Genomic DNA, 22,938 nt, shown 5'->3' on the forward strand with positions numbered 1-22,938 from the left:
GTCAATCAGCAAGGACCGTGCCATGAGGTCTTGCAGGTTGCCAAAACTTAGGGGCCCCTTCGCACCACCACGCCCGTAGAGGAGGCTGGGCGGTCCCAGGAGATGATGCTGCTGGCAGCTGACCCCACCAGGGCAAGTTATGTCGGGGACCCAGGGACATCGGGGGCGTTCACCTCACGGGCCACCACCGCTTCACCATCAGTGGGCTTTCCTCAGCATCTAACCCCTGGGCAAGACTGGTCAACAGTGCCGTTGTCTGCCGCCAGGAGGGCCTCACTCCAGGATCATGAACTTCCACGAGGCCTCAGGCCCACCGGGTCCTGTCGCAGCACACACACAGGGTTGCAATCAGCTGACCCCCTCTCCCACGGCAGCAAGCCAGTTCTGGGAGGTCACCACTTAGCAGCGCCTGCACACAGCACACGCAGGAGGTCAGGGCCACCCATCCAGGGAAGAAGTGCAGGTGTCAGGCCTCTGCAGTAGCACTCAGTCAAAAGGGGGGGGGCCCTGGGCCTGAGGGACCCAGACATAATATGGTGACACCCCACAGCCAAAAGCTTCCCCAGGTAGTCGCCACGCAGTGGCTCACTTCGGCTGACTTTGAGGGCCACACTGCCCTTCCAGGCAAGCAGGCTGGCCAGCTGCGAGAGCTAAGCTGGCGGGTGGGGTCAAGGTGGGAGGCCGCGACTCACCGCCAGTCCGCAGGCCCATGAGGGTCCTTCTGCTGATCTCGCTGAGTCTCTGGTGGTTGACCAGCAGGGCACACCAGGTGGCCTGGCTGTGATGATCGCTTCGGGATGTTGGCCATCTGGCAGACGCGCCTTTAGCTAGTGGGTGGGACCAAAGCTGTGGCTGCGACCGACAAAATAGCCCGGATCCTTCTCATTGTTGTTGGGCGGCCGTTGGAGGCCCGAACGTCGGCAGTGCCCACGCAGCTCAATCATTCAGCAGTGGGCCTCTACTGCGGGCACCCCCAGCCGATCCCCCCCAGATTCTTGTGGGCCACCTCAAGGGGAGGAACCTCCGGGGTCGCGCCTCACCACACTCCTGCAACTGCAGGTCTGGGTATCGAAACAGGATCCTCATGCGAGGCATCAGGTTGCAGAAAAGGGTGCCTTTCCTAGCTACTTGTTTGCAAGTGGCGCTAGTGTTGACAGATGGCAGGTGGCACTCCGGATTATGATCGGATACAGGGGGTTATCGCAGAGTCGTGTTACAGTGCAACCGCCATGTTGACCGCTTTGGCCATGCCCCCTCAAGGGATCCTTTTAAACACAAGGGGGAAGGGAGTACATTGCCTCTCACCTCAGCACAGTTCCACCTATTGCATTCTGGTAAATGCAGTACGCTTACTTCAAAGTTGCTGTAGTTTTTCACCAACGTTGGTGCAGGTAGTGCTGTTATCTCTAGACATGTGTTTCTGGGTTTAGTCCTTCACCAGTAGAGGGCAGAAGTAGTAGAGAGCATAGAAAAGTCATCTGGGTTTTATAAAATTCTGCCCAAGTATTCCCTGGTCATAGTACCTCTCCAAAGGCACACAGGTGCATCCCAGGTGAGCTTGTTGGCTCAAGGGAGCCTTTTAAACACAAGGGGAAAGGGAGCACACTGCCTCTGATTCCAGCACAGTTCACCCCTTTGCATTCTGGTTAATGCAGTATACATTTTTTTAAGTTGCTGTTGTTTTTCACCAAAGTTGGTGCAGGTAGTGATAAGTGCCTGACACTGACATATGGTTCTTGAAGTAATCTGCAAAGCAATGGTTTGGACTCCCTCTTGACCTCCTGGTAGTAGCCCCTTGTGTTTCCACAATCAAGACCGATCCTGAATTCCAATGCTCAGGGCTGTAAGATGTCTTATTCAGTTACGTTTTTAATTACTTTGTTTTTTTTCTGTTGAGTTTTGTTTATTCCACCTTCTGTTAATTGAGTACACATTTGTTCACTATAGACAGGACTATCTGTGCTAGCCTACTGACTATCCCACATAATTCACAAACATTGAGTCACTGTGCACTGAAATGTGAGGAAGGTGGTCTCCCTTGATGACATCCTGGATTCCTTGTCTTATGCAAGGAGACGCAATAAACAGCTATGACATACATCACAATTTTTACACTAACTTTCCAAGGCCTCAATTCTCTGGTCAAACAGAGAGTGTTATTACAGTGGCTCAAACTTTAGGATGTGTTAATAGATCTCCAGTAGGAGACACATTTCCTCTCCAGAGATAACCCCAGACTATGCTCCTACTGTTTTCCCTCCCAGTAACACACAACAAGCAAGACAGAGACAAGAGGCACAGCCATCCTCAGAAGGAGGGGATTATCTTTCGACCCTTGAAGCAAGACAGAGGGACAGAGGTGGACAACAGGTGTACTTTAGGGGCAGACTGGGAGGCCTCCTTCAAACTATATATTTCCTTCATTCACCCAATGAAGATAAAGTTCATGCTGATTTCCTCCGAATGTTGCCACCTCTCTAAACTCCATATACTCAGGAGAAGACTTCAATGTACACTTAAGCCCTGAAGAGGACAGACATCCTGCCCATCAGTTCAGTCCCACAACCCCCGTTTCTCATACAGGATTTATCTGATCCCAACATTGAGGACATTTTGAGAGTACAACAACAGGCAGAAAGAGATGATTCTTTCTATTCAAATGTGTACAGGTCTTACTCTCTCCTAGACTTCTTCCTCACATCCAGAACAGTACATCTGCTGATAATCATCTCTGTGTCACTTCATTGTTGGTGTCACGCCTGCACACAATATGGCCTAGATTAATAGCTGCACACCAAGTGGGATTTTTTAAAGTTCACCATACCAGAGATATCATTAGATTGGCCCTCATCCTTATGGAGGCTGCTGAGAAAAAACGTACACTGATGGTTCTTCTCTCTTTGGATGCAGGTAATGCCTTTGATAAGGTAACTGGTCCTACATCATTAAAGTACTAGATAAAGCCTCTCTTGGCCCCAGGATGAAGGAAATGATCTTAGCAAATTACCAAAATCCAACGAGGAGAATAAAAGTCTATAGGGAGTGTTCCTCTCATCTACCTATCACTAGGTGTGGAAGCAGGAATGCCAGCTCTCCCCACTATCTTCCCATTCACAATAGAACCCTTCATACAGAGAGTCCAACATAACCCGAATATAAAAGGAGGCAACGTTAGCACACACGAACATGAACTGGTACTTTATGCTGATGATGTTCTGTGCTTCCTGCCTGATCCTGAATCCTCCGTTCCAGCATTGAAGCAGGAATTAACTCTCTTTGCCTAAACTGCTGGCTTCCTCGTCACCTACTCCAAGTCTTGTGGCAAGGTGATACCATTCAACTAGGAAGCCTCACAGGAAGCCCTTGAATGCACTGGGTTCACTTAATCACTAGGGGCTAGATGTAGGTAAGTCTATTTTACCACTTCTTAAATACCGAATTTTACCGATTCGGTATTTAAGAAGTGGTAAAATAGAGGGGGGGGAGATGTAGGTAATTCCAGATGTGGAATTACCGAATCGGTAATATTCGGTATTTACCGATTCGGTAAATACCGAATCGGTATTTCCTATTGATTCCTGTGGGCTGTGGATTCTGCAAGGGTGCAGGGGGTGTCACTTTGACACCCTCTGGCACCCCAAAAATTGACATGTGCGCCATGTGGCACACAGACATGCCCTTAGGGCATGTCTGTCTGTCACATGGCATAGGTGTCCATGCACACATGTGCATGCACACCTGAATTCGGTATTTTAACACCCAATTGGATTGGGTGGTAAAATACCGAATTTGTAGGGCCTTTGGGACTCAGAAGAGTCCCACTTACATCTGAGATTTACCGAATCGGTAAAAATACCGATTCGATATTTTACAGAATCGGTAAATTTACCGAATCGGTAAATTTACCGATTCTGTAAAAATGTGCCCCTACATCCCAAAATCCCATTTACCGGTCGGTTACAGCCGAAATCGGCCGTTACCGGTCGGTAAATGGCTCCTACATCTGGCCCTAGGTCCTTAAAAATATATTGGCATATACTTAACAAGCTCCACTGCTCTTGGGTTGCTTATTTTCTGGTTCAGGGAGGATCAGCCCTGCCAATTCAGGCTGGACTGGAGCAGGGTCACAAATGATGAGCATTTGTTGGTTCAAAACTGAGTTGGCATGTTGGGCAAAAGAACAATGGCCTAGAATGCTACCCTGAGCGATTGACAGTGGTAAGACCTATTACAAGCATTACTCCATCTCCTTTTGTGAGTTAGAAGAATAATACCCCAAGAGTTGCCAGGGCTACGTTATACAAAAGCAGAGAAGAGGGGGGTTTGGGTTTCCCGAACATACACCCATACCTTCAAGCCGTACAGACCCGTCAAGCCTTCAATTGAAACTATAATCCAGACAATTAAAGATGGGTGCATGTGGATTAATACTTCACCCAGAGCCCCTTAATCAGTCTTCGAGCCAGACTGGGGATGCCCCATATGCTGACAGCCACACATATTCTATTAAACAGCTGCCATCAAATCACACAAATCACAATTCTCTACCAGTCGCATCTTACCTGCCGCATTAATGCTCTGTCGGCACCATCTGACCCCGTCCAGGTACTGCATTACTTTATCTCCTCATCTCCATCAGCATCCTTTGTAGGCCTTCTTATATACAGGCCCCCAGGGCCTAGATCAAATTTTAGCAGTGACCTGTTTCAGACTCATGGAGCCCTAGGTTGGCAAGTCCCACTTCACTATTTTAGGGGACCTACATGTTCACCTAAATGACCTTACTTCTAAAGACACTCTGTCCCTGGTGGAGCCCCTTGAAGCTTGTGGCTTTGTTCAACTGGTAAAAGGTCCAACTCACCGGGCAGGCCACACGCTAGATGGAGTATTCTCCAACGACCCTAGGGTTAAGACGGGTACCCCTGAACCGCTGGTCTGGACAGACCACTTGGCAGTTCCCATAGAAATTACCCTTCTTCATTTAGACACATCTAAGAAGGGACAGGCTCAGGGAGAGGGCAAAAGGAACTATAAAAACATCACTAATGACTCCTTGGCCCCTCTCATTAGCTCTGTCTCCCTGCCATTAGATACAGAGCAGGCGGCACAAAAACTTGCCAACTCCATTTTTGGAGCAGTAGATGCTCTAGCACCAGCAACACTCCGATATTCAGCAAGGCGTAGGCCCTCTGCCCCCTGGTTCACTGAAACACTTAGGCTGATGAGACAGGGATGCAGGAGGCAGGAGAGAAAGTGGAGGAAAACATGGGACATTATGGACAGAGAGACCCATAAACGATCGTTAGCGGAATATAAGGCCTTGGTCATTAAAACAAAACAAGAATTTTTCTCTGACCTTACAACTTCTCTCACTTCATCAAAGGAGCTGTTTAAGGTAGTAGATTCCCTCTGTTCACTACAAATGCCAGACCCAGTGACAGGATCGCAGGAGCTCTGTGATAAGATCTCAACCTTTTTCTATGCCAAAATCGATGAGATCTCCGTTAATCTGGAAACACAGAAAAAATCACTTGGGGTCAACACGATCCAGGCCCTCACAAACCTAGAAGCCTGGTCCAAAGATCCTACCAAGATTCTCTCCAACTTCCCACAGATCACACTCGATAACCTTAATTCACTGTTGAACAGGACCAAATCCTCCTCTCCTCTGGACCCCTGTCCCCTCAAAGTGCTGAAGGATTGTAGGGACACACTACTCCCTCCTTTACTAGAGGTAATGAATGGTGCCCTGTCACAGGGTTTTTTTCCTTCAGTTTGGAAGAAAGCGATTGTCAAGCCACTACTTAAAAATCCCTCCCTTGACCCCACAATCTTGAAAAATGTCAGGCCCATCTCCTTACTTCCTGCCCCCACTAAAATGCTTGAGGCTCACCTGAATTCGCACCTGTCTGCCTTCCTGGACTCCTCTGGGTTTTTAGATCAGACCCAGCATGGGTTCAGGAAATTCCATAGCACAGAGTCTGCACTAACTATTGTAACAGACAACATCAGAATGAAAGTGGATCAGGGACAGACAACGCTGCTAGTCTTACTCGATCTGACCGCAGCATTCGACACCCTATCTCCCTCGATCTTAACATCTCGGTTGAGGGAGATAGGAGTAGAGGGGCCCGCGTTGAGCCTTCTGTCCTCATTTCTAGATCATAGAGAACAGAGGGTCAAACTGGGAGAATACCTCTCCCCTGCTAAATCTCTACAATGTGGGGTTCCACAGGGGTCGGCTTTAAGCCCGACCCTATTTAACATTTACGTGGCCCCCCTAGCGAGATTAGTAAAAGCACAGGGAATGGAAGTAGTGTCGTATGCAGACGACACTCAGATCATGGTGTCGTTGGCCCAATCGGTTAGCACCTCCGCGTCCAGCTTCAGGAGCTGTATGCAATCAGTCGCTGACTGGATGATACTCAACTCCTTGAGGCTGAACGGCGATAAGACCGAGGTGCTGATCTTTGGAAGGGACCAGGATGTATGGTCAAATAAATGGTGGCCGCCATCCTTGGGAACCTGCCCTGTCCCCTCTCATTCAGCTAGAAGCCTTGGGGTCATTTTTGATACCTCGCCGGCAATGACCCTTCAGGTCAACAGAACGGTGGCCACCTGCTGGGGAGTCATTAAAAATCTTCGAAGAATAGTGCATTACCTCTCCCCGGAAGCTAGGAAACAGACAGTGGTTGCGTTGGTCGGTTCAAGACTAGACTATTGCAACTCACTGTACGCAGAGATCAATAAGGGACTGATCCAGCATCTCCAAATAGTACAAAATGCGGCAGCAAGATTTGTACTAGACATTCCCTGCTCCTCCTCTGCAACTCTAGCCAGAAAGAGCCTTCACTGGCTTCCTGTAGAGCACCGTATCTCTTTTAAAATCATTTGTCTAGTGCATAGGGCTCTGAAAGCAGGAACTTCTGATGGGTTGGGATCACTTCTCTCTGGCTATGTTCCCAGCAGAAGTTTACGCTCATCACAACAGCATCTCTTGGTAATTCCTCGGACTAAGAAGACCAGATGGGGAGGAAGAGCTTTCTCTACAGTTGCCCCTCGTCTCTGGAATGCACTTCCCCTGGAGCTTAAATCTTTTTCCTCACTGCCCCTCTTTAAAAAGGCCCTCAAAACATGGTGTTTCAAGAAAGCCTACCAGTAATTAGCTCTCTGGACTTGCAATTATTTTGTTAGGCGCCTTGATGCCCATTGGGCTGAGTCCTGCGCGTTATAAATTTGTTTTCATTTCATTTCATTTCATTTCATTTCACATTGGCTGGTTCCACCACATTCCCCTCTACGCTCCCCCCCCCATAGTTGACAACAGCATGATCTCCTGTTTAAAAACTGGAAAGACAATAATCCCCGTCCTCTATGTAAACTATAATCAGGCTTTAATTTAAGGCTCCAGGAGGACATTCAAGGGGAGTATCAGTTAGGACAGGCAGGCAACTTTAGGCGTATGCAACTCCTAAATTAGGTGGGCTCTAGAAAGGTCAAAGAAGAGCGAATTGAGAGAGGACCCCTTTGTAAGACATTTGCAAAAACAGGTTGCACAGGAAAGGGATCACTTGGCTGCAAAGGACAATTTCAGACATAGGCACCATGGTCAAACATAATACATGTTCCAATGAGAGAAAGACTTGGGACTTGAGATAGGGGATGAGATCTGGAAAATGATATGGCAGTGGGACACAAAGTCTTACATGTATAAAACGCCTACAAATTACTTACCAATTGGTATTTAGCTCCAACAAGGCTCTACGCAATGTTTGGTGGCGCAGATATATGTTGGAAAAATTTCAGTGAGAGAGTCACATTCCTGCCCTCTTATTTAGACATACTGGAAAGATATTATTGTCCAAATTGGAGCGATGATGGGGTTGCCACTCACTCTTTGGCCGTTGGTAATATCCCTGAGCATTAGAGGGAAACACAGCAAATATCCCTTAACCACAACCAGAGCCAAACTAGTCACTCATTTACTGGTAGCAGCCAGATTGGCATTGGCTCAATTTTGGAAACAACTCATCTCCCCCTGCCCCGCTCTTTGTCTGGTAAGGGAAAACCTGGAACATTTATGAAATGAAAATTAAATGACTGCAGAGGTCCAAGCAAGGACGGACAAATTCAAACTACATGGCTACCCTTCCAGACTTTCATGAAACGAGGAAGGGGGGAAGGGTTCTAACCCTGGTCTGGCTCTGAAACGGGTACGAAAAGCTAGACTTAATGTGATTAACTCTGAATCAGAAAATTTGGCCATGACCAGTCATGGAGCATAATTGTTGAATCTACCAATGTGGGAATTCTTATCATGCAGGTATGCTCAGAGGATTGTTCTATCTTCTTGAAAATGTGTACTTTGTTGTTAACTGTATATTTGTTCCGAATAGTATTGTTTTAGAAAAGTTAGCTAAAGTGTCTAAAAAAATAGAACTGCTTTGGGACCTAACCATATTGTGTTTTTAGATGTTAGTGGTACCTCCTCCAAAATTTATAGCCACATTTCTGGCAAGGAGATTCTCGGGATTCTTGTCTATACCGGAAAATATATTAGCATTAAAATTGTTGCAATGTGTATTGTGACTCACATTGCATTTCTTCTTTTGCTATAAAGTTTAAATATATCATTGAGATTAAATTTTATTGAAGACTGTATTTTGGATGGCAAAATTCCACCCTGCTTCTCATATAACGGTTCTTTCTCCAATATAGTCTTATGGGAGAATATGCAGTAAAGTAACTTAATTTGTGTTTTAGGAAGCTTCAGGAAGCTTGGACTTTGAGCCGGGAGAAAGATACAAACACATTGTCATCAACATCACGGACGACTCTGTCCCAGAGCTTGCCAAATCTTTCAGAGTTGAACTTTTCAATACAGAGGGAGGAGGTAAGATTGATCTGCAAAGTGTTCTTTCACAAATACTTTCAGCTCTTCAAGCAACAGGAAGAATATTGAATGGGTGCTATGGTTAATACTGCCACTTATAAGTCCCTTGTATTAAATTATTAGTAGTCTTCACTGTCCTGTTGTTGTCACATTTGCATTTTTGCTTGAACATTTTCTCAAAAAGTTACAAATATTGTCCACTGAAGACATACACCAGAAATGGCAGTCCAGGAAAAGAGAATCAAAATGTGGTCAACTTAGTTAAAAAATAGAAATTCTTATCAACTTCCAATATGCATGAAATTTACATAGTTGACATGTAAACATTTTGTGTATAAGTGCAGATTTAGAAACAGATGCACAGCCTTTGGGTACTGTGAAGTGGTTTATTATTTTGTAGGATAGTTTTAAGGTGCTCCAAGGGTGGCGCCCTCCGTCTCAGACGTCATATATAAATTAATCAAAACGTGCTCCTAATGGCTCATTAGTTGCATCCCCTTTAGGCACAGAATATGAGGTTCCTTTCAAATTAGGACTCCACAAGTTAAATTGCGTTTTATGTTTCTTTTTTTATTTGCAGTTGTTCATAGTTATTCATAAATGAAATTCATTAGTCATTCCATTCTTGTTCAATTGTTCATTCTTTCATGATATCACAAGTTTATGTTGGCTCCAATGCATTTCGGGCATTCTTTAGCCCTTCCTCAGGGAGCATCACTGTAGATATAGAATGTGAACACAGTCAAAAACTTAAACATAAACATAAGCAATTTGCTAGAATATCAGGCCATGCTGTTCATGCTAATCATGTGTGTTCTCAGTGATAAAATATACAAATATGTACGGATATTGTGAGGTGAAAACAGTGCCCATGAATACGCTGAACCAGTGACAGGGACGTTCAATAAGGAAGAAAAGTAATCCAAGTTACCAATGTGCCTGTAAAACGAAAAGAAAAAACTTACGTTTGCTTAATCAATGGTTGCCTCGAATTCCTAAATATGAAGTGAAATTTACATGAGTTACGGTCCCACGAAATATATGAAATATATGAAGTTGTGACAAGGTTAGTCACCAAGATTAGTCACTCACCATGTAAGTCTGTGAATTCAGCAAGTATTTCCAAACGGGTTCACCAAGACGTACGAACGCGTCTCTATGTAACTCAAACAAAAGCTGATTGCAGAGTGATAGCTTCCGCGTCACGTGATGCGGGTCCCTCAATAAAGATGGAAGAAAGACTACATGATCCAACCTCGGTTACTTTAGACAAAGTACCAAGAAAGATAATAATCAGAAATGTTATAAAAAAATATAAATAAAAATATAAATGGAAATGCTGAGATAAAACATGGTTGTTGTGAAAAATAAATGAAAACGAGAAATAAACATCACCCGTGAAATATTATAATTCGTAGAGAAGGTATCACTGTATCTGAAACTGTGTCTGAAAAAAGATGATAAGTGTGAATGGTGCTTTAATGGTTGATATGAACGATGTAAAAAAAATAAACCTGAACAGTAAACAATCTATGAGCAAACAGTGATGTGGTCAACAAACAACACACAGTAAGCACCTCGATAGACCAAGAACATAGGCACTTGGCCTTCATTGTTACATCTTATTATACAGGCTCATGAATAACAGGCAAATTCAATGCGGTCGTTAAGACCATGCGGTTTGGTAGAGTTAAGTCTTTGAATCCAAACGTTTTCTCTTTGTAGTAAATGTTTGTTATTGTCCCTCCCTTCCTTTTTTTCAATGTATTCCAACACGATGAACTTCAATTGTGAGATGTTATGGTGTTCTTCAACGAAATGATGCGCAACTGAAGATTTCATGTTACATGTACGGATGTTTGATTTGTGTTCCGTAATACGTGTCTTTATTTTTTTTTCAGTCTTGCCCACGTATACCTTTCTGCATGGGCATTTCAGTAAATAGATTACGTTGGTTGTGTCGCAAGTGGCTGTGACTTTTAATTTAATGTTGAAACCCTTCATCGGGTATGATATGACATTTCCACTCATGATGTTATTACAATTGCCACAATTGAGGCAAGGTCTTGATTTGTTTTCTGTTATTACAATTGCCTCAATTGTGGCAATTGGAAAGCAGATTTGCAGACAAGTTGTGTAACAAGACCAGGGGCTTCAGACAGTAGTAGGACAGGTATACTGAATTAGCAATCTCTAGGATCAGGATGTCAAATGTTTTCAACACTCAAGGCATAGCTCTTCTTTCTACATCTATTGGTGTACATACAATAGAAAATCTGATATTTTGTATATGTTGGCAGTGTTACCTTGAAGCGTAAGCGGTATGTGCATATCATTCCCGTATATTATATATTCAGTATCATGTCTTTGTAAGATCTTGGTGAGATATTTAAGTAACTACACATGTGATGTAGTAAATATAGAGTAAGTTATAACCAATTTGACCAGGTGTATATGCTTTTTGATAAGTGGGAAAACCAGGTTACTACTATCTGCTGATGCCTACTGAAGGTTAAATGGTGTTTATGATTAAAAACATGGAAACTGCACCATTTCTTTTCCTGGTCTATCTTCTGCATTTGCATAGTGTAAACTGCACACACAAGCATGCATACACACACACACAAAGTGGAACCACTTATTCATTAGTTGATAAATGTAAGTGTTTGTGTGGATGGGTTAGTGTATGAAAGAGAAGTAGAGTTAGTGGATAGATGAATGGATTAGTCAGTACATGGATAAAAGAATGGACGAATTATTGTGTGGATTGATCAATCACTTATATACTTACTTGCCCATTGCCTGTTCATCCAGCAATGCAGCCATCAATCCATGCACTCATACGCACACTTATTAATCTGGAGTAACTTGGTAGAATATACAATGTTCAGTGTTTGGCATGATGGTGTGCTGTTTGACGGTGTGTCTGTTTGAGTGTTCCATATGTTTTGGTGTATTGGGTAATGGTGTGTTTTTTACTATGTGTGAAAATGGATGTATATGAATATATGTGTGTTTCTGTGTTCGATGATGCGTCATGGTGCATTTGTGGCTTGGTGTAATTCGATGGTTTGCTTGTCTGGTCTAAATTGGAGTGGTGGTTCGATGAAGCTTGTATGTGACTGTATGATGGAGTAATTGTGCACATAATTTGTTGTGGATGCTTAGGAGAGATTCAGAAATCTTTTTTTCCAGCTGTACATACTGGGAAAACACTCATTATGCAAATTATTCGATTCTCAAATGCCATGTGAAGGTGCTGCTACAAACTAAGCATTTTTTCAGTAGGGCCCTGTATTTAGCTTGCATGTATGTAGACACCTCAAACCTACCCGTAGGGACAGCACAAGCTGTGACCGTGGCATATAACCAAATATTTTGCTTTAGTTCTGCTTGGAGAAGAGCATACCCATGGGAATGCCCAACACTGAAAAGGGACAGAAATTACTACTTTCACTATTAGTCGTTGTATCCTTTATTGTTGACCAATGCAGAGAACAATGTGGATTCATGCAAATGTAATTTTTGTGCTGATACCATACGTTTAAGTGGTGGAAGCTAAGGGCACACAGATGTAATTCTGATAGTTTATTATTATTATTTTTTTAAACATCATATTTCCGAGTACAGAATCGGGATCTGAGGAATTTATTTTTACTGAATTCACGCCCACAGGTGTGTTAAATTGACCAGTACCCCATTGTCTCCTCTGTTTTAACAATAGCTCAGGGTGGAAAAGGAGGTGATGGGATATGCCTCTGCATGATGAAGGTAACCCTCACACAAAGCAATAAGCGTGTAGGTATTTACAAACAACTTGCATGTTGTTTCACCCTCACACATAAGCCTACGTCTGTAAAAGACAAAGGTAAATTCATTTGTAGGCTCGATTAACGGTTTCTCCACAAATGTTTTGTTGCACATGAAGAAAATGGAAATGAAAAGATTGCGTGTGCATATACTCGTAAGGAATGTTCTCACTAGTAGATTTGGCATAGAATGAGTTCTAGTGGAAATCTGTGACTGACTTAGATTTTACCATTATCTCTGGGATTTTTTTCTCAATCCCTCAAAAAGTCTGAATCCAAGCCAGTAGTAAGAGTACATCCTCCAGAGATGAAGGTTGTTATTTTATGCCATAAATATTAAATCACACCCCTAAGTGTTAGTGTTCACAGTAAGCTGGGTCTTTGAGATGAACGTGGTTTCCCATCGTGCCGCATGGTAGCATGGTATAAGATTAGGAAAGGAGGAACAGAGTCCATAGATGCAGCCTAACCCTTACTTCTTGGAAGCACCTGCGTCCCGCCTAGCTTGTCCTCATCCATCGTTTTAAACCTCCTTTGCAAATTTCGGCTGCCTCTCATTCTGGTATGTGGCCCCACTTGACTCCTTCCTGTACAATTCAATTTGGCAGGAGAAAGGCAAGGCATGCTACTTTTTGCACTTTGCTTTGGAAAACATTAGAAACGTAAACATTAGTTGATAGTATGAGTATTGTCTGTTTCCCTTCCTATAGTCCTTTTTGATTTATCGACTGCACCCCTTGGGGATGTCAATTATGTTCTCAAACACTGCCTGTGAAAGCCACCCCTATATACCACTGGACTGGTCCTGTATTCACAGCTCTCATTTCCTTAACATGTCCAGTTTCATCAGTCCTTCTGAGTCTTTGCTTCCCATCTCCTCTGCATGATCTCACTCATGCCATTGATGACTGTTTCTAGTTCTAGCAGGTCTGGCCAGTGAGAGTCACACTGAGGGCAATAATATTTATTCAAATAGTTACAATGAAGGGCCGCTGCTCCTGCGCGTGCTATCCTTATGAACACACCTCTCCTTCCTCTATGTTTTTCTGGGCTAGTAATAACCGAGCACTGCAGGCCCGATTCAGAAAGCTATTTCTAGGAGTACTTGTGTCTTGCACCTCTTTTAGTTTTAAATTACCCCGTATACCTTGCAAAATACTTGTGAATTTCCAAGAGTAAGACACGCACACTCCCAGAAGATGCTTTATGACTCGAGCCTTGATAGTCAAGAATAGGTTACACCTTAGACAGTCATAAGAAATTAGTATCATACTGATACAGATTTGGAAATAGTCCAAGAAAAGGCTTTGTCAGGAGATCAGGCATTTCATAGTTTAAAACGCATGCTATGCATAACGGTGTAATGCAATTGTCAAATGTGTCTGTGAGTTCTATCTTGAATTTCGTTATTCTTACCTGTCCCTAATTTGTCAGGTTGTTCAAAACCAGTCGTCTACCTTTGATGAATGTCCTTCCTCACTTTCTTTTGACTGGTGTCCTCTTGTGATTTCAACTCTCTGTGTCTGCTTTCCTTTTTATGTATGTGTATATGTTTCCCTGTGCGTCTCACTATCAAGTTGCTGAACTTTTAAGGGATGAAGGCAGCGCTAGTGGTGATGGGGACATGCAGTTCTTCCTTCCAGCTGTCCATAAGCGTGGTAAGCACCATTGACTTCCATGTACTCATAATATTTACTAACACGTCTTCTGAAATTGCATAAAGAACAACGGGTCTGTATGAATTCAAAAAAGGTTGTCTGTACCATACATGGAAAATGCCAAAAATTAAAAAGCAAGGGTGAATATTCATATGTCATCAACATTGCAGATATGATTTCTATTCTCCAAAAGGAAAACAATGCGTTCCCTACACATTATTGGAGAAGACCAATGTGAAGGAAACAGTGACACATTCAGTTTGTTTCACTCTCGGTGATGCTAAATTCAGCCCTCATAATGTTTATTTCTGTGGGCTGAACACATGACCACTGGCAGTGTCTATTTGAAATGTGTACACCTAAGTTAATAAAATCACGAACTAAATTCAGCATAGATTTATGGGCTGTTCAATGGTTTGTAGGGCATAATATCCCTATTTGTAATTATTCGGTTATTAGCATGCATTAGTTAACGATCGCTTCAACAAAATGTAAAACAAAACTGGTTTCTGTCCGTTCACCTTTTTTGAAAGCATGATATAAAAATATGGTACTAACAACATCCTGGGATTTTGTTTTATTGCATGAGTTCGGTCATTCAGCTGTAGGTAATGTAACTCTTTCCTTGCCTAGCCAAACACTATTGTATGAATTTAACAACACTAACATCCTCATTATTGCAGAATTAATCAGAATGTATAGTACTTCTTAGCAGAATGGAGGCATGCCCATTGTTCATTGCCTACCACAAATCACAGAGGAGGGCTTTGCTCACTCAAGTGATCTGGACATGATGCTGGCTGTGGGCGTGGCTATGCATATCAACATACGTTGAACGATGACAAAGGCCTGGGAATGCGAGAATCCAATGCACTATATGTTAACGGGTACCAGACGTCCTTGGGCGGACACCATTCCTTCAATTTCCTTTGAAACACGGAGGGCTGGTCTGCAGCTCTTTTTCTTTGAGTAGTTTTGTCTCACTCATGCCTTGGCTGTCTCCAACACCTGAACGTCCGGAAGCATTTCAGTAGTTGCCAGGAGTAAGATTTGTTTCAGTAAAGGAATTGTGAGTCAGCAAGTGTCCAGAGGAAGGCTGAAGTATGACAGGCCTCCTCACAGAAAATCCTTTGCAAATCAGTCCTAAACATTCAGGTGTAACTGACACCTCAGCTTGTAGTAAGACACGTCTACTCATAGAAAGAACGTGGTAAACTGGGCTTAGAGCATCCAGCACAGGATGCCGGGTTTTAGAGCCTCCAACATAGGGTGTAGGGCCTGCAAAGTCCCAGTGATTTTCTTATGAACTTGGGAAGTTTACATAAGCTATCTAATTGACTGTCTGGACACAGATGTAAAATCATTCTATGGCAATAAACAGCTAAAATTAATAAAGCAGCTTAAAGGATTTGAGGGCCTCTTGATTTCACTAAATCACTCATCACCTAGCTGTAGAACATAGTTACGTGGCATTGGTCTGACATGCTTTTCAATCACATGTTAAACATGGATGAGGTGCAGGACTGCACAAGAGACAAAGTGAATGGATAGGACGCCAAGATTGACCAAGGTCTATACCAAGGATTTGCACCACTTTTGTTGGCCTCAGAAATCCAAATGTCTAAGAAGTGAGAATGCTATCAACGTGCAGGACCATTAGTATTATGTTCTCCGTTGAATGCCCAATGGGAAGTCTACAAAGGAAGTAAACTAGACATCTATGTATTAAGATAGCTAATTGAGGTTGTTGGAAAGTATTAACTTGCACCCCCGAAAAAGTGAACAGAGACCTGTAATACATGTTTGCCGAGAAGTAAAACATGGTTGCAAAATGAAGAAAAACCTGGTTAACTAAGCATAGACAGCAAGTAGAATAAGTCCCCAGTATTGAAGAGAGTCAGTATACAGCAACCTAAGTTAACTGAATTGTCAGTGGAAGGTTGTGGTTCCATGAGCAGATGCTGCTACATACATTGCAAATGAGATCATGCAGTCTGGGACATTTTATAAGTGACTTTGGGAAAAGTCACAACCTGTACGAACATCTACCAAAGCCTAACACTTTCATGTAAAACACAATTTGGCAAATGTAGGGTATTGGATTTTAAAACCGCAGAACAAAGGGTAACAATTTAGAGACATTGGGGCAGATGTATCAAGGTCATTTTTAGTCGCAAGCGCTGCGATTCGCAAAAAAGCAGCGTTTGTGACAAAAAATTCGCAATTTGGAATGTATGAAGCAAAATGCATAGCAAAGTTAAGAAATCGCAAAATTTGCAATTCCTTAATTTTGCGTAAGCATTTAAGGAATCTCAAATTGCGATTCCTTAAATGCTATGCATCAAGCATTTCAATTTAGTGATTTGCCCTTAAGAAATCGCGAATTACCACCAACTTGTAGTTGGTGTTAATTTGCGAATTCTTTTACAAATGCACTTTTTGGCATTTGTAAAGGTGCCATGTGGCGCTCATACTTTCCCTTAGAGCATGTATGTGCGCCATATGCGCACACATGTAAATTTCAGGGGTGCAGCAGGGTGTCCTTAAGACACCCTTGCACCCTTGAAATTATTCTCAATTTGCGATTAGCAAATTGCGAATCGCAAATTGAGAATAACTTCCCATTCCTTCCTATGGGCCTCCTAGCCCATAGAAATGAATGGGAAATTATTCCTTAATTGCGATTAGCAATTTGCTAATCGCAATTAAGGAATTTTAAGTAATCGCTAAAAAATTGCGATTTTCTACATACATCCCAAATTGCAATTCTCAAATAGCGATTTCTAAAAAATTGCTATTTGGGAATCGCAAATTATGGTGATGATACATCTGCCCCATTGTCTTTTGGTTGTACGCCCTGGAGGTAACCAATCCTAGTGATCAATAAAGATGTACTGGATTTTGTAGACACATTAGAGACATCAATAGCATCTTAGTGACTCCTAGCTATGCTCTAAACATTCACACTATAGACCCCAGTATTAAGTCACTCATTGTGATCAGTCCTCCTGCTGTGCAAATCACTTGCAAGATTATGAAGGTGGGCGCTTAGAGTGTGGCCTGCTTTCAGTCAATATGTGAAGCTTAGCACGATGTTGTATAGGCACATAACCTCTTTCAACACAATTCATAGACTTTACCCCAGAATGGTAGCACAAATGTTTGAGTACACAGGGGACTCGGTAAGAACGTTAAAAAAATGCTAAATCTGATATAAGGGACACGAGGAATTGCAGAAACGTCAAAAAATTCAAACAATCTTAGTATGAAAAAAAGTCAAGCAAGTGCATCCATTTCCTGAATTGGATCTTAGTGCTGCATGAAGACTCGCATTTATCCTAATGCAATAGCATTATTACCATTTGTGCAGCATAAGGATAAACTGTGCAACTACATTTTGCCTAAAGAATATACATTGATTGATTTACAGGTGTTCCCACAAGTTCCAACGATCTCATGCAATAATCCGTTTTCCTTTAGAGTTTGGGACTCAAACATGCAAATGTATAGTTTCCCAATGTGTTGCAAACACAAATATTGTGTTACAAACTAACATTTACTAATACGAATTTTCTTTTGCTGAAACATTGGTGCATGTTAGTGTGTTTAGAGGTAATGATAGTTATGGAACCGAATTTTCTTCTCATTACCACATTAATTTATGTTTTCTTTGGTCTCTTGGAAATGACACTCACAGCCAGCCTGGGAACTGCGTCTCAAATAAATGTGACTATCGAGGCCTCTGACGATGCACATGGTGTGTTTGGGTTCAGTGTTGAATCGCTTTTCGTGAATGCAACAGAACCTGAAGGCGGATACAGTACTGTTACTCTCCAGGCCAGTATATATTTTTTTCATTAGCTGCCTATGGTTTCCATGCATTTTTATTCTGAATTCTATTTATTCCTTCTTTTTGTCCTATTTCTGTTTGATTAGAGACATTATAACTCATATTAAGGGACGGACACTTACAAAGGCTATAAAATGATACATTATTACACAATAATTAATTTATACATCTATTCAAGATAAAGCAAAGTAATAAATTAAGCGTATACCATGAAACAGACAACTCCATTATGAAAGGGCGATCACCCGTCCAAGTATAGGAACCTATGACAATCACCATCCTAAATTTGCTGTACACACACGTTTTTGGTTGGACTTCCACCTCCTATAAGTATAGTACTCAATGAAGTATTCTTTGGAGACATGTGAAAGAGTGTGAGTGGGACACTAACCTAAAAGTGGTCACAAACATCAAATTGATTCTTTCTGTAAATTATGTACATCCTATGCAGTGTCTCATACAACAGGCTAGTAATATGTTAAACATGTAAAGTATTTTCATGGGGCACGAATGCACATATCTCTTGTTGGGAAATCCTACAATGTCAATGTCTTTAAACCAAGGTGGCTAGAGCTTACTAAAAGTATAACCTTAGCATGTAGTAGTGACGAAGCTCCTAGAACTTTCTGAATATATGTTATAAGGTTTTTCCCGAATCCAGTTAGTTTCCTACAGCTCTAAATCATATGTTCCCACGTGCCCATTAGGTTGCATCTAGGGCAGCTGTTTGGAATAGTTACGGTCCACTCAAGTAATTGTTTGGCACATAGGGGCCGATTCCGATTCAGTAAAATCCCTTTACAAATAGCCGTATGGAGCATGTTTCCCGTACAAATCGTACCCGTAAACATCCACGAACGTACGATGAAGTACGATTTCTGATCCAAAACAGATCTCCGTACGAATCGTACTGAACCCGCACGACTAAAAAATATGTGCGATTTGTATCCGGAACACGCAGTACGCGACGTCCGTACGTAATTAAGCAGCAAATACGATTCATCTCTGCGACACTCCGTGCGACTTTTTTCTACGGGAGCTCAAAACGTCTGTAAAAGCAGAGTCCGACCCTAACCGCATCCCCTTATGCGACATACATGCCATGAATGCTGGGGTACGGTGCGTACACACACCATGAATGCCAGGGTACGGTGCGTACACACGCCATGAATGCCGGGGTACGGTGCGTACACGGGGTACGGTGCGTACACACGCCATGAATGCCGGGGTACGGTGCGTTACACACGTGTGGCTCTATTACAATAGTGATACGACTCACTCACACGTGACGTTTTCCTTACGAATCACATTCTGATTCCCCAGTCTGGTCGTACAGCATCTTTACAATTCGTACGGTTCAGTTTGAGGGTCCGTGTTGTATGAATTTTCCCTTGCGATTCATACGGTTCACAACGATTCAGTCGTATATTTTTCCTACAAATCGTACTACAGGATTCGGACGGTAATTGGACGAGTCATACGGAAAGGGCTACGGATTCGATTCGGTCGTACGGATTAGTTTACCGAATCGGAATCGGCTCCATAATGTACCAGCCACAATGAGTACATCTGCATCAATCTAAAGTTAGCTCCACTCATCATTTGGGTGTTGAAGACTGATATATCTGACCAGTCCACCTGAGCCACAGTCACTCCAACATCCTTCCTCCACTTTTCTTGAGCAACACGTAACATCATGCAACCTTTTTGTGACAGGTATAAAACCATTTTACCTATTTCCCAGGCATTTAAAAAAATATATTTTATGATTCGATATTACCATCACCATTTCCCTTGATGTCTCTATCTGAACCCGGAGAAATTTCTTGAGTATGCGCCTCGGCTGAGGTAGATCTCGCCCGGCTTCCTTCTCATGTTATTATTTCATTATTGATAAATCAAACCCCTTCTCTCCCCAGATTACCTCATTCCCAACATCTTGCTGTTTGATATACCTCGGAGGTCATAAAAATTGGAAAGGGAGTGCTGCATGAATCTGTATGTCAGTATATTTCCATAGCTGTTTTTGTTTCTGCTTAAATAATAACACTGCCTTATCTCTAACCAGCTTAGGGTTTCTCTCATAGGATTTAAATATTTTTGGGTATGGTTGAACCTCTTCCAGCATCTTTTTCATATAAAAGTTATCTACCACTGATGCTTTAGATATATTATGGTTACTAGTATGCATAACAAAAAAGCTGCCAAATAATATGCTTTCCAATCTGGAAGTGCCATTCCTCCCTCTTCTCAGTGGAGCTTTACCTTTGTTAGACTTTTACACTGATTGACCTTGTTCCATATAAACTCAGAAATCCTCTCATTAAGTTTTGGGAAAAATTCATTATTTTGTTAATATGTGTTTCCTGTTAATATGCAAACGGTAGTTTCTGTTTTTCAAGCCAATTAAGAATGGCCTTTAGTTTCCTCCCATTATTGAGCCATTTAACATTCATAGACACATACTAAACGTATACCCATCCATAGAAAGCAGCTATAAGACATGTATTACCACATTGCAAAGATGATCCCCATCTCCAAAATTCAATTTCTTCCCACTGCCCACCCTCTATTTCTGAAGAAAAAAAAAATCCGAGAACTGTCTTTTTTAATCCAGGCAGCAGCCCCACTAGCAAGTTGATGCCTCTGCCCTTCTTCCTACCCTCCAACCCCCTTTCCTGTACTCCCAACCCGAGTAATCCATCCCCTGTCCCCTTTTTAAGCACTCATGCAACTTCTTCATCTTATGTTTGGATGTCATACCCACCCTTCATCTTTCAAGTGCGATGACTGCACTCAGTGCCCCAGTACTAGCTTTGCCACTCTCCACACCCACAACCAACATACTAAAGAAAGAACAACACTTCCTACATCATATAGACCTGAAAAAAGCCTAGAAATACCATAAGCATTATTACAGTAACCTATTTTCATTGAGATTATTAAAGATACTTTTTAGCTGCCCCTGCCTCCTGAAAAATCTTAAACATTCCATTCACCATCACCTCAAACCTTGCTGGCTGCATTAGTATAGGTTGAGCCCCCCTCTGCTTTAAGCAGGGGAACCAGCAATCTTAATTCCTTCTGATGCTTTGATGTCTCAAAAATCATATCTGGAAAGACTTGGAAACTGATGCCCTCTGATGACTTGAAACTCTGTTGCTCTGGCGCATGTGAGAGAATCTTTTCTTGAAAGTTAAGGTTCCAAAATTAACTAACAGAGTGCATGGTCATGTAGCATTAGCATACTCCATGCTTGGGACATGATGCGCTCTCGTAATTGTGAGATCCTCCTTAAACTCCAGAAGAACATGAGTCCTAATTAAACTTTCTTTAACTCCTACTGGTGAGGATGCCAATTCTTTTCTGTCAGGAATACCCACAAAATGCAAATTTGATCTCCTTGAGCGATTCTATTGGTTCTCCAATTGTAATTTAATGTTCTTAATTTCCTTAGCCGGTGAGGCATTTGCTGACTTAAGCTCTCCCTGAGTGTCTTCCAAAACAGAAACCCGTGGTTTTACTTCCTCCAATTGAGCTGAGTAAGAATCTGTTTGAGAAAATTTCCTAAATTTTTCCACTCAGGGGCTGAGCCAAGAAAGTTTTGAGTTTGTTTTAGCTCCAGTATTTCCCCCAATATAGTTGTCAGCAATGTCTAGATTTTAATACTGGAGATGGAGCTCCCGCATGATCAAGAGTCTCGGCAGACTTAAGCATGTCGTTTACAACATTGGTTCATCCTGGAGTTGTGGCAGGGGCTCGAGATGCCTAGCACAGTGGTTGAAGTATAGATACGTGAGGTGATCTAGGTTCTGATTGAAGCACTGCAGCATCTAAGTTATTGGCATTGCTAAGACCTTGGCTAGGCTGATTACCATCTCCCCACATCACCAATCGACTCTAGTTCTAACAACTGTGAGATGGGGGAGGTACCTTTATTTTCACCTGGGACTGCACCTCCATTCTAGCTAAGATCTGCCAATCCCTTACCCACAAGGGCACTGCTGGCACTGCTGTCTCCCCCATGTCTTGTGTACATTATTGTTATCACAGCCTGCCTGACTGCTTCACGCCACTTTGGTGCTAAAAACTGGGTACAATCTGGCACCATCCCCTTCTGTTCCTTTCTCCAATGTTGGTTGTGTAGAAAACAATTGAGTCTGTGCCTGGTCATTCTCTGTGCCCTCTGCAAATGTTCCTGCATAGTTGCGCACTCTTGGGCACGCTGCTCTCCCAGACTTCCAGGTCTCCTATGGCTAGTAGTAGGGAAGCAGGTAAGACTGACTACGATAAAGTAGAAGACATTCCCAGCTAGTATGCTTTAGCCTTATCTAACATTGTTGTGCCCTGTTTCATCCTATTGTCTACTAATACCCCCAATCCTTCGGGGGGAGTTGCTATAGTCTTTCAATCAATGGCTTTCTGGCTGCAATGACATCCAGTCTGCTTTCTTGTGCATATCATGGTTCTTTTTTAGGGGATAGGAAATAATTTGTATTCTTCTGCATTGGCTACCCTTAAGTATTCTTCAAACTCCAACTGTTTGCCGGTTAGATCAGTTCCAAAGATGGACAACCCAATTGGCCTTTTCACGTCATCATTTAAATGTTTACCCTTCTGGGTCAACCAGCCAGTCAGTCCCTCTTCAAATCTTTCAGCATTTTAAATTCTTCCTCCAACCTGTCAATGTCTCTAGGTGTGCACAATTCTTCTCTACACACAAAAAAG

The 22,938-nt window shown here is 42.5% G+C and overlaps 1 protein-coding gene across 1 annotated transcript in view; it reads left to right on the forward strand.

Moving 5' to 3' along the window:
* ADGRV1 (adhesion G protein-coupled receptor V1) overlaps nucleotides 1-22,938 on the forward strand; it is a 2,034,994-nt gene that overhangs the window by 461,837 nt on the left and 1,550,219 nt on the right. The window contains exons 25-27 of the mRNA XM_078677778.1: nucleotides 8,764-8,893; nucleotides 14,280-14,360; nucleotides 18,058-18,197. Coding sequence (XP_078533904.1) covers nucleotides 8,764-8,893; nucleotides 14,280-14,360; nucleotides 18,058-18,197 — 351 coding nt within the window. The remainder of the gene's footprint in view (nucleotides 1-8,763; nucleotides 8,894-14,279; nucleotides 14,361-18,057; nucleotides 18,198-22,938) is intronic.

This window comes from Lissotriton helveticus, chromosome 2_1 (genome assembly GCF_964261635.1).
Source record: "Lissotriton helveticus chromosome 2_1, aLisHel1.1, whole genome shotgun sequence".
In the NCBI taxonomy this organism is placed as follows: domain Eukaryota; kingdom Metazoa; phylum Chordata; class Amphibia; order Caudata; family Salamandridae; genus Lissotriton; species Lissotriton helveticus.